Source organism: Myripristis murdjan, chromosome 24 (genome assembly GCF_902150065.1).
Source record: "Myripristis murdjan chromosome 24, fMyrMur1.1, whole genome shotgun sequence".
NCBI classification, from domain to species: Eukaryota; Metazoa; Chordata; class Actinopteri; order Holocentriformes; family Holocentridae; genus Myripristis; species Myripristis murdjan.
This window is the reverse complement of record NC_044003.1, coordinates 7,436,987-7,449,979: the sequence shown is the minus strand read 5'-3', so window position 1 is coordinate 7,449,979 and position 12,993 is coordinate 7,436,987. Positions and strand designations below refer to the sequence as shown.

General features: G+C 41.5%; 1 protein-coding gene across 1 annotated transcript in view; it reads left to right on the top strand.

Annotated features, from left to right (window-relative positions):
• The window catches only part of myo6a (myosin VIa), a 153,867-nt gene that overhangs the window by 92,093 nt on the left and 48,781 nt on the right, over positions 1–12,993 (top strand). The window contains exons 19-23 of the mRNA XM_030047151.1: positions 1,476–1,514; positions 1,913–2,006; positions 9,589–9,719; positions 9,850–9,927; positions 12,177–12,306. Of these exons, the coding sequence (XP_029903011.1) occupies positions 1,476–1,514; positions 1,913–2,006; positions 9,589–9,719; positions 9,850–9,927; positions 12,177–12,306 (472 nt within the window). The remainder of the gene's footprint in view (positions 1–1,475; positions 1,515–1,912; positions 2,007–9,588; positions 9,720–9,849; positions 9,928–12,176; positions 12,307–12,993) is intronic.

Below are 12,993 nucleotides of genomic sequence, written 5' to 3'. Positions count from 1 at the left end.
GAAATCTATTTATGAGGGAAAAGAAACAATTGAAATTAAACTCAGTCAGCAAAAATAAATATTTTATCAGCTAATAAAGATTGACTATATTTTGATTGAGTTTTGTGCTATCCAGTGTTGGAATAAAATTCCTCAAATATAGATCTATTCATAATTCTCACATCTGTCTCATCTTCATGACATTGCAGATAATGGTTGGATGTTGGCTCACTTGTTCTCAGCTTTGACAGATAGTCGTAGTCATTTTTCATCTGAACAAACTAAAGCACTTTAGTCCCCAGGGTGAAGGAAACCAAATATTTTTTTGTCCTTGCGGTTTGCTCAAGGAATTAAGCAGTAAACTGTGCAGCTGAGGTTCATGAACTGCAGAGATGGTGTGTGTTTTTTTAAAACAGGCAGGTTGGAATCTGATGCCACAAGCTAAACAACATAAATGTTGTAAGTTCAGATCATATTTCACCAAATATGCATGATCCGTATTTGTACTTATACAGCCATTTTCTCAGAAACAGAGCTGCTTTGGAGGCAGAAATGATGCCACTGCTTGTGTCAAACCTTCATGGGTGCAGCCACAGACTGTCTGGTAAATTTAAACTGCATTAGATTAGGTGATCATCCCTAAGCCCTGCGACTCAAAAAGCACTTTAGCAAGAGATTGGTCAACACAGCCGGTAAAATTACTGGGAAACCCAAAACCAGCTGGGGATCTGCACCCTACCAGAACCAGGAGCAAAGCCCATGTCTGCCCAGTCTGAATTAAATCAAACTCTTTTATTTCTCCATCACTCATTTTTCTCCTTCCTTTTGTAGTTTACCTGCACCTTTTCTTTTTTTGGTTTGTGGTAAATATTATTAGCGACCTTTTAATGTCATTAGTGTAGCTGGTTATGTGTTAATGGTGTGTTTGAGGACAAACTTCCACCCTGGTGGCTGATAAAGTTGTATTGACTCGAACTGCACTGAAAAGCAGGATGTAACAATATGACATAGCATTTGCTTTTGAGCTCAGTGTTCAGATTCCCTGGCCACTTGTTTAATGGAAGTGTTGTTTTACAGAGATGTGATTTTACAATTTCAATGTCCAGATCCAATTCTTAAGCAGTCGTCTTTGAATTTGCAATTTGAAGTGCACACTTGTCCGATCTTCAGTGTTCTTTCATTTCAGTCCAACTTTGGATCAGCTATGAGAGCACAAGGGGTCCCGATCCCCCTTCTCGCTGAAACGTGTGTGCTTTTGAGTTGCAGGGCTAGAAATGAACGAACAGTTCCTTCTTTACTAGCCACGATTGTTCGCAAGCAATTTCGCCTACCTTTGCACCAAAAGAGCTGTGGTTCTTAAACTCCCCACGCTAACCCAGAGATTCTTCCTGCCTCCAGCTCCGTGAAATGTTTGTATAACTGAAACTCCGATCTGTATTCCCATGATCGGGCTGGTTTGTAAACAACTGTAACCTTTTCTTCTGTTTCCTGTGCAGACCCAGCTGAATATTCTGTTGGACAAGCTCCGCAGCACGGTCAGTATTTTTAACTCGTCTTGTATGTAGAGATTGTTTCATTCCGCGGGACCCATAGGCACAGTAAAGATCCTCCATCCTGTAATAGAGCTTTGTGCCTGTCATGGGAAGTAAATACCAATTTTGTCAACCAATCATGTCCTGAGCCAGTGTCTAGACTGCTGTACGTGATGAATGTAGTGAAGGGAAATTGCCTGTAGTTCTGCTCTTACTTTAATGGTCTTCCTCCATGTCTGTATTTTCTTCGCTTCTTGTCTTTCCATCTATGCCCTTGGTATCCCCGCTTACTTTCTTGGTTTCTCTTCCACCATTTACTTTATTCTGTTATTTTTCTTTCACCCCCTCTTTCTCACTCTCCATATCTCTGTGTCTCTCTCTCGGCCCCTTCCCTTTTCTAGGGCTCCAGTTTCATTCGCTGTATCAAGCCCAACCTGAAGATGATCAGCCACCAGTTTGAAGGAGCCCAGATTCTCTCCCAGCTGCAATGCTCTGGTCAGTAACAGTATACGCTATAGGCAGGGGATAATATAAAGCTGCACAGTGTTTATGGAACGAGGTACTTACCTTCTCATCATTAATCACACATTGGGGAGCAGTAGAGAAGAACATCCCATCTATCCTAACTGAGCTGCTCTGTGTTTGTCCTGTTTTCCCAGTTAAAATGCTGGTGTCGGGTGTTGTCACTGGTGGGGAATAGTCTCTTAAGAAGGAAATCCAAATTGTGTCCTGAACAGCAGTGAGGGAGCAAACTGTCCCAAGAAAATCAGGCTTGTTACATTACATCTTTTGCCTGTGGTCTCATTTGGTAAAAAACATCATAGACAGGCTGGGCTGGTAAACATGAGCTTGTTGATTGCAGTCTATTGACATCACATTTCAGGATTTTGGGGTATTAATGTGCAAATAGTTTTCAAACAATTGGAAGTTTTAGCTGCTGATGTGCAAAATCCCCCAGTGTAGCTTTAAAGAGATTCATTAATGCATTCAGTTTTTATTAAATTATCAAAGACATCAAATGTTTTTCAGTTTTCCTGAATAGAGCTGTAGCTGCTGTAATTCTTCCTGGAGAGCAGTCCACCCCTGAAGTGTTTCAGTGATTATATTAAAAAAAAAAAAAAAAAAAAAAAAAAGTCTGTCTCAAGACCAATTTCCAGTACAATCTTTGATTTTGGTCAGTTTAACTTAGCAAGTGCTCTCCAACACCTGGGTATCCCTCAGAAATTATTGATACCGATACTGGTACCAGTACCTTGACATTGATACTGGGTCCTGAACAATACTTTTTTTTTTTTTAAACCAATTTTTTAAATCACAGCTGTTGTGCCCTTGAGCAAGGCACTGCTGCAGGGGAGCTGCTCAGTGGCAAACCATGCAGACTGTGGTTGTACTGGGCAGCTTCCAGGTGTGAATGTGTGTGAAGTGTTACTGATAAAGAGCATGCATTCTCAGCAAATTACCCTGGTGAAGTAAAGGTTAAAAAATTTCCATTTGCACATCTGGTGCATATATTCTGTGCAATGTGAACAGCCATTTTCTCTTCTTGCATAGAGTGCGTATAGTAGGACTAGAATATAAATTGGCAAATTTGTTGCTGCACACCTATGTGAAGTTGTCAGTGCCCATCACAGTGGGAACTCCTTTTAGCAGTGCAAACTTATAATTACCATCACAGAGATGGCCAACCTTTTATTTTAGTTTAGGTTAGTTCAGTTATTTCATGTGACAACTTTCTCTTCACATCCTTTATCACATTTTTACTGTTTGCTCACCTGCCAGGCTTTGTGACTCCAATGTCCCAATTTTCCCTCTGGGATCTATGAGTCTCATCCCATCGAATCGAAAAGAGCAGAACCAAAACATCTTATGCAGTATTTCATGAGTACCTGGTTAAAAAAACAAACAAACAAAAAAAAAAAAACAGAACTCTAAAATTCAAAATGTCAAGCAACCTCTTAATATACAGCTGAGATACAGAGCCAAGGTCAAAATGCATGCAGAGAGACAAAATGCATCAGCCAGCATCAGCGTAAAAAGAGTTGCCTCACATCTAAAGCATTTACCATTCATGAAGATTGTTCTGGATGTCAAATACCTCTGCCTTTTTATGGCATTGGAGGAATTGTTGGAGGAACAACTGCAAGAATGTTTACAAGCTGTCTTTCACTCAGCTTAAAAAGCACTACAGCAACCTCTCAAAGAGAAGTAACCCAGCAAAGTCAGGGTATCACAAACACTGTCAAATTACGTCAACAGCCAGGTGGAGAGAAAGGCGGTTTAAGAGAACAAATCATCGTCATCATCACCCACCTTTTTGGAAAAAAAAATGGATGGTATTCAGAGAAGGGCGACGGACGTCATTCTGGCAGGCTCTCGGGGCTAAAGTGCACAAGTGTTTTCTGTGTTGAATCTTTTGCTTTTGCTGTATATCATCCATTCTTTCCTTTCACCCTTTGCTGTGTAATCATTAATAAAGCCAAACTCCCTTAAGAAGATGTTTAAAAATAATATTCCATGCTCAAAAAGGCAATATTCAAGCCACTCCCCAAAGCAGGTTTCACAGCAATACAAAATGTTTGGGCTGTCTCGTTTCATTAGTTCTTCTTTCCTCTAATCAGGAGAGGCTCTCTTACCTCACCATGTTGCCACAAGTGCTGCGTCTCTCTTGGTAAATATTCAAAAGAATACAGACAGTATTGTCAGAGAGATGTTTGTTCTTGGTTTGTAAACTTGCTCGTGGAACGTTGCATTCTGTATTTGCAGCTGATTTGAATCAAAGTTGCTCTAATAACGTAATATCACTCAGAGTCTCAGATTAGCAAGTGATTCATTTACATCTATGTCGATTGGAGCCAAAATCGATAATTACCCATGAATTTTGCAGGCTTTACAACAAGGGACTGATTTGTTTACCTATTTAGACCAGGCACACATCACCCAATGTCACAGCTGATTCATGTGTCCCAGGCGGTCCCCAACGAATTTCCAAGATTGGAGTGAAAATGGCGTGTTGTTTCTAGAAAGTCACCATGTCCCGTTCCAATCTCTCAGCACAGTCTGAGATCGTCTGGGACGTCCAGATCATTCCCGTCCTCTTGTGATATGAAGCCAGAACGATGAGCCAATTTGTCACCTTGGCCGATTAGATTGCAGCAGGATATGCCATCACTCTGCTTACTGCAAAGCAAAGAGACAAGCAGACAAGTTAAAGTAGACATGACTGCATCTATAGTGTGGAAAATGTCTTACTGTATGTCCAACTGTGTAAATCCAGTCGACCCAACCACGTACATGACTCATCTTCGTTTTTTTTTTTTTTCCATCTGTATGGATGAACATGCGAGCAAAAATCGCGTCCTGTTGATCCATAATTCTTGTCTTTACTGGTGCTAACGTCTACACCGATGATTCATTTGGATTTTCGTCATGGTCCTGCGAGGTCAGACCTACGAGACTTCAGCGTCTTGTTGACTCCTGTTTGAAGTCGGGCCCACTCGAGGCTGTTCAGTTCTTCTGTTGTTCAGTCCTATAATCCTGGCCTTACTCTGAGCTCAGGTCCCAGGCTGTAGTGAGGTTTTATAGGACAGTGTAAACAGGACAGAGTGTTCAGAGCTTGAGTTCCACAAAAAAAAGTAAGTTGAAGTTTTGTTGAGCAAGATGCTGACCGCCGCCTGCCCAAACACTGCAACTCACTCTGGATAAGAGTGTCAGCTGCAAATCCAGACATGAAAAATGTCTGAGCATTTGTGAAGCAAGTGCGGACGTAAGTTTTTACTCCGTGCCAATCACAAAGGCAGTTGGCTCGCTGTCCCACGGCTGCCTGTCCTGGACCCAGATTGCTGTCTTGTGTCCTCGCCGTGGGACTTTGAGACGTGCTCTATTTGACAGTTTTCTTAAACTTGTCTTCTCCCTTGTGCCTGAGAGCCTGCGAGGCAAATATCCCTCCATGTTCAATTTGCAAGGGGAAAAAAATGTTTGTGTTTCAATATCCTTGGAGAGTCCAATTTTGCTTCTTCCACACAAACTCAGTGATGCCCTGCCCAGATACACCCTGTATTTCTGACTTTATCTTGCACGCTTTTTATCAGCTGTATTGGACAGGGAATTGAAATGCTGTTGGTTCAGAATAGACAGGGAATATGTGTGTTTACAGACATGGAGGGTTCAGTTCCACAAAGAAATATCCACCTCTTGAAATTGCTGACACTCTTGCAACATAGCTAATTGCACAAAATTGAAACAAATTATGGTCCTCTTAAAAGGATAGTGGGTCACCTTGAGGTGTTGGTTGACAAAATCAAAGTACAGGCTGGTTTTCAAGGTATCAATTAATAACCTCACACAACTTTCCAAAAGAGAGATCTTGTGTTTTTGAACTCTTCGCACAGAGAATAGTCGTTATCATTAATCGCATATCACTCGGTAAGGAGCAGCAATTTGTTTTATTCTCAATATATTTGAGGTTTCTCCAAGGTTCTGTGAGTTTACATCAGTGAATTTAGGCTTTAAAAACTCGGCCGCAGTTTCAGACATCTGTTTTGGATCACACACCCCGTCTGAAGTGTGTGTAGTGCCTACTGATCAGTTTTTCTCTCAAGCTTCAGCGGAGTGAAAATATATCTGTATGATTTATTGCTGATGTACATATTTTGCTGAATGCACATCAGTAAAATACTAGAAAAGGGTAAAGAAAAAATCACTCACAGCGAAAGCGAACCAAAAACAAACCAATAGACATTAGTTAGGATGTTGTTCGGATTGTAAATGTTAAGCCGTTCGGCAGAGTTAGGGCACAGCAACCCCAGTTTTCTTTGGTACATCTAATGTGGCTGACATGGCTCTTTGATAACGTCGTCATGGCAACAGGCATACTGTTTCATGTGCGGACTATGTCAAGTCAGGTCAAGCGTATTTATAGAGCACCTTTAGCAACAGGAATGTCCCAAAGGGCTTTAGAGGAGCAGCGAGACGCAAAAATCACACAAAAATAATGGTAATAAAAATGTAAAAAAATAGAGCGTGAATATGATAAAGCTATGAGAGCGCGCCTGGGCAAAACCCGGGCAGTCTGCAAGTAAGTAAATGACACTCAGTGCAGTGAAGTAAACAAAAAGAAATGAATCTCTGACAGGGCTGGGGTTAAGGTAGGTCGCAGGCTGTGCTGAATAAATGGGACTTGAGTCTTGACTTACAGACACAGGGCAAGCCGACACCAAGTACTTTTGGACCAACTTTCTTGAACTCTGAAGTGTTTGCTCCTTTAGTTCACTTGGTTTGTGTGAGAATAATGAAATTCGAACTTGGGTGGCACTAAAAATGAATGCGAAACGACATTTGATCCTTTTCTGATTGAATTCCAGTGCCTGAAATACGCGCCCGAACCAAGGATCGATTCCTAGCCAGACCGTGTTTTTTTTTTTTTGTTTTGTTTTGTTTTGTTTTTTGTCCAAACCCTTTCTGAACCCGACATCATAACCTCAAGAAACCAAAGAAAAGTAGCTTACATCAGTGGTTTTCCAAGCACCATTGGGTCCAGGGAATACCAGGGGTTGAGCGTCTAATTTCACAACAAATAAACACAAGAAAGCTGCTAATTTTCAGGTAGTTTTCAGCTTCTTTTTTTCATTGGGGTTTTCATTTTTCCAAGAGATGAATAATTCATTGCATTTGGGTTAGACACGAGGTTTCCAGGGGGGCTTTATGAAAATGCATGCATTCATTGCAGGGGATCTCAGCACAGAACAAACTTGCTTTGACACTATAACTTTGTTCTGAGGGAGAAAAAAAACTTTTTATCGTCTGTTGATTATTCTTTCGTGCTTCCACTGCAAGACAGATTCACTCCTTGTTGAATGTTAGTCACAGCCTTTTTCCCATGTTTTTGAAAGTAATCGATTCAATCTTGCTCATGTAATATCATGATTACACACTTTCTTAACACACGTTCTCATATCACAGTCCTGAGGGCAAAATCACATCAGGTGGGTGTCCAGGACTTAATGAGGGTGAACTTTGGCGTCCAAAACATGAAAAAAAAAAAAAATGAGAAAGCCTGGCTTAGATAAGGTCAGCCTTCAGCCCCCTCTGTATGTACAGATAAAATATCAAAACTAGTTATTAACCAAAAATGCACCAAGCCCGACGCCCTTATTAGAAAATGAACCTGGCCCTAGTGAGACAAAATACAAAGCAGCTACAGGTAACAAGCCCAGAAGGCAGGGCTTTATGGGCATAAGGCTGAGGACGCTGGCATCTAATAACCAGCGGTTCGTCATGCTTGTAAAGCCCGGCGTGACAAAATGAAATCTGCACTGACGCTCTGATTCAGCTTTTTCTTGTGGTGTGAAGACCAGAAAAAGAAAAAAAATATGCCAGAGAGTGCAGACAAGCCCATCATGCTTATCTAAAGTCACAAGCGCTGGAGACGGGTTTGTCTGGACTCCCTCACTGCTGTCAAATTCTCGAACCTGGCCGCATGACAGGTTACTCAGACTCCGACTGATAAACAAGCCACTCGTGAATCCACGTGACTTTTGTTTACAAGCCCTTTTTTTGCTTTTAATTGGGCAGTGTGAACTTAAATTGCCACATTATAAAAAAAAAAATGCAACAAAAATAAAATTAACCGCCGTGGTTCAGATTGAAGAAAACAAACTGTAGATCCGATCGCACCCCGAGACAACGTCCGATCCCCCGACCAAGCTTGTCCCTGCCCGCTGTGAGAAGACAGCAGAGAGCGGCTTAAGAGGCTGGAACTAAATCAGCGATCTATTGAGGCCGTATAAAGCCTTGTACGCTGGAAGTAGGGCTTAATAACCGGCGCGTGCTTTTACACGGAGCCAGTGAAGGGAGACTAAGACAGGGATAATATGTTTTGAATTCCCTGGTGCGCATGAGTACTTGGCGTCGGAGGTTTGAATCAGTTGTGTATGTCTAAGGATGAATTTATGCACCGCGGTCATTGGTTTAGGCAAAGACAAAATAAAACTAACAACAACAAAAAAAAGGTGGATCATTTTTTTTTTTTATTATTTTTGCAAGAAATGCCCAATTCTCAAGGGAGTTTCTAAGATGAGTAATACTATTTTGGAAATTGCCTTGATGTAATTGTCTTAGGAAAGATTCGAATCGAACTTTTGTCCAAACCCTTTGGGGGGAGGAGGAAACTGCAGTTACAGTAAGACAGAGGTGTGATAAATGAGCTCTACGCAGCTTAGGGCCTAAAATAATTGCCATTTCAGTTTAATCTTCCTAGAGAAGAAGACCGTTTGCTCTCATCGTGCACATGAGACGGAGAAACCGAATGTTCAGTGAAATTATGTGCTGTTCTGTCATTCATCATCTATACAGAAAGCTGATAAAATATTTTTGGTCAGGCTTTTTAACTATACCAGCCCAGTTGAAGAACTTAAAGTGGGAATGTCCTTCACAATTTGCTGTCCCATCTTTGCACGTCATGTCCCGTGACTGGAATTCCTCTATACAGTAATGTTAAAGGTATATAAAGCATTGTTGAATTCACAGTCACAGGGAAGTTTAATATAATTTTTCATCGGGGTTCAAATATATTTCACAGAGCTGCCAGTCTGCCAACTAAAAGGACAGGGTGTCAAAATGTCTCGAATTCAGTTTCATAAATATTCATAAATATTTAGACTCAAATCTGCAAGATGTCTTAAGTTCAGCATGAATATTTTATCTAAATTTATTCAGCCACCTATGGAGATCCTGAGAGGCAAGGGCAGAGTTTATCTCCTACGTTTTGGCTGACATTGCCCGCCAAAAAATAAATGAATAAAATCAATAAATCACCTTGCCGCTCAGGGCTTCCATACTCAGGGCCTCCGTAGCCATCTTTTTTTTTTTTCCTTTCATTTTTGTCAGAAAAATTCAAGCTGCTTTTATATTTAATGTGTGACACTTAACTGTTGGGGTAATGCCTGTTCCAGATTAACCCAAATCTTGAAACCCATGTCCTAGACAGGTCTTAAAAAGCATTAAGGAACTTGGATCTCGAACTTTCTATCCATTCAAAACCTTCTGCCCCTTTCCCTGTGACTCGTTCTCCCTCCTGCAGGTATGGTGTCAGTGCTGGACCTCATGCAGGGCGGCTTCCCCTCCAGAGCTCCTTTCCATGAACTCTACAACATGTACCAGCAGTACATGCCTCCCAAACTCACCCGGCTGGACCCGCGCCTTTTCTGCAAGGTCGGTCTTCCAAGCCTCTGGCCCGGCATTGGCTCAAATCCAGGCTCGTCTTATCATTTTAATACACGGCACCACCACAACGTTATTATACTCATCGATATTCCTTACATACTGTATGTTTGTGCTGCAGGCTCTGTTCAAAGCGCTTGGACTGAACGAGAACGACTACAAGTTCGGCCTAACAAGAGTATTTTTCCGTCCGGGGAAGGTGAGAATTTTGAAAACTTGTTATGTTTTCCGTTACACTAATATAGGTATTGTTCCCCAAAGAGAGACAATGGACTGGGAGGAAAGCACATTAGTCATTTTGGCTGCCAAGGTGAGGTGAGACAAGTTTTTGAGAGCAGACCAGAGCCAGCAGATGGGGTTTTCATTTCTCCAAGAGATGAATAATTCATTGCATTTGGGTTAGACATGAGTTTTCCAGGGGGGCTTTGTGGAAAATGCATGCATTCATTGCAGGGGACCTCAGCACAGGACAAACTGTTACTTTGACACCACACGTTGGATCTGGGAGGGGGGGGGGGGAGAAAAACTGAATACTTTTATCCTCTGTTGACTGCTCTTTGATGCTTTCATTACAAGAGCGGTTAATTCCCAGCGGAAGCCGCAGACATCTGATGTTTGTTCTAGAGGGAAAGGTGCCCTCTCACACAGACCTGGGTCAGATAGTAGTTGTAAGTGTTTTAAACCGCCTGGGAGCCCGAGAAACAGTACACGGGGCTTATCACATCAGGGCAATTCAAGGTGGGAAATGGACTAAAGCCCTGTTGGGACGGGATTAGTTTTCCAGGGCCGTGTTAATTTCTCATATCCCCGACGTCCACAGCGATGTTCTTCATCAAACTCAGAGCTCCTCTGAAATTTAATCCCATCTGAATGGAAAGTTATGTATGATATTCACGGCCAGGTAGATTTTTTTACAAACATTATGACCGCTGCTGGATACCATGGGTGTTATTTGGCTATTTATTTATTTATTTGTTTATTTATTTATTGACAAGTGACGCTGCAGCACGACTAATGCGCCTTTCGCAGGAATATGCATGCACAGCGCTGTGTGCTGCCCTGACAGTCTTTAGTTAAGGATGTGTTAAAACAGTCTCTCGCCGATTTAACTGACAGGTGTAGCTTAACAACACCTATCAGACAGTAATTCTGCCTGTTGGGAGTCTATCCTCAGGCGTGAAAAAAAAAAAAAAAAAAAAAATCTGTGAAGAGAGCCTGATCCTGCAAGATGTTTCGATGGATGATTGACAGCTTCAGGTAGTCACTCCCATCTGTGTAACACCAGGAGGAAACCGCCGAGACTCTATTCCTGTCCGAACGGGCACAGACAGACGGAGCCAGTAATTAAAACTACAACTTCATTTGGTTTGGTTTGGTTTGTTTATTTACTCATATTACAAAAAAAAAAAAAAAAAAAAAAACTTATAAGAGATACAAAATAAAACTAGCAGGGTAGTGTGAGGGAGAATTGCCTGAAAACCCTCAGTTTGGGGTCATTTAAAATAAGGTGAAGGAAAAAGAAGAAAAAAATGAAACCATAACACGATATAGCATAGCATTACACAGGTATAATGACTTAACTCAGTCATAAGGTACACACACGTACACACACATCCAGAACACACTCATAATACATGCAGGTGTACAGAAATCCTATCATTATCAGACATACAGCACACACTCTTGGGACCTGGCTTGTAGTTCCCATCAAACAAGAAAGATAAGAGAAAATAGACACAAACAAATTGGAAAAAAAAAAAAAATTAAAAGGCCTTTTTCACTTTTGAAAAATATCGGTTGGACCCAGCTGAAACAGGCACTCCATGTGGAAAATATTGATTGGTTAGGATAAATAATTTCAGGGCTCTTAAACTACTGTGGAGACAAATTCGAGAAACATAAAGGCAGAGAATTCGATATTTTGGGCCCTCGGGAAAATTTACTAAACTGAGACAGGGAAGGACGAGGAAGAGAGGGAGAGGGAGACAAAGAGCTACATGTGGAGTAATCATGAAACTGACAAATTATATGCAGATATTTCATGGAAAAATCACAGGAGGGGTTCTGATTTGGGAATCTAATGCTGTGCGAGTAGGGCTAAAATCGATTTTCATACCCTTGATCGGTAAACCCCCATTCATCTGGTATTCTAAGACGATTAAAACAAACAATATGAATAATTTGCAAATACTGTTTGACCCAGGTCGAATGTAAATTTGTGATGATAGGCTTAGTAATTGCATACAGTGGGACAGCAATGGGTGCAGTTGGACGTTTAGATTGCTGGTCTGTAATTGGCTGCAGAAATGAAGAAATGAAGATATTTCTTTTGGCAGATATTCCCCTGGTTGAGGAGAAATATAATATCCGACTTCAGGCAACTGGTTTCTCTGCTGCTTGGCGTGCGAACATATGTGTCTCAGCAGTTTATTTCCCATCTCTTCCCAGTTTGCCGAGTTCGACCAGATTATGAAGTCCGACCCGGACCACCTGGCCGAGCTGGTGAAGAAGGTCAACAAGTGGCTCATCTGCAGCCGCTGGAAGAAGGTCCAGTGGTGCGCTCTGTCCGTCATCAAACGTAAGCAACATCTGGCATGTCTCCGCCGAGACACAGCTCGAGTTTTTTACAGGAGGGTTTCATCAGAAAGCATCTCCGGCTTATTACCACATCAGTAACACAGGCGCAGCATCCGTGAAAAACCCTGCATGCTGAAAACAGCCGGCTGATGCGATGCTTATCCAAAAATATTACAAACACAAATGCACATCAGCCGATGATTCAGGAAAAGCCGTCTGAAGCCGTCATCGCGATATGACTCAGTATTTCAAAGTGAATTATTCAGTCCTTAAATATGCTCTTTTGTAGCAGGTGATACTCCAGGAGCTAAACTTGTGTTTTCCATTAGAAATGCACTGATTCGCTTTTTTCGATGCCAGTACAGCAGGGTATCCGCGGGGTCGTGAAAAGTATTTAAAGGTGATAAATCAATTTTGGGAAAATTAGGACCCTTAAAAAGTATTAAAAAGTCTTATCACGACTTTATAAAGTCTTAAATTTTGGAAGTATTTTTTCCGAATTAGCTGTCCAAGAATTTGAGTCCCAAAAACTTCGTAAAAGTGTGTGAATTTATTCATTTTTATTAAAAAAACAAAGTAGGTACATAAAAATCTAGGCTATTGTGGGTGCATTCGTAAATTGTCTCTGAGAGCGGCAGAGCGAGCGGGCGGGTGGAAAGTCAGAAGCACAAAGTACCCTCTGGCGCTC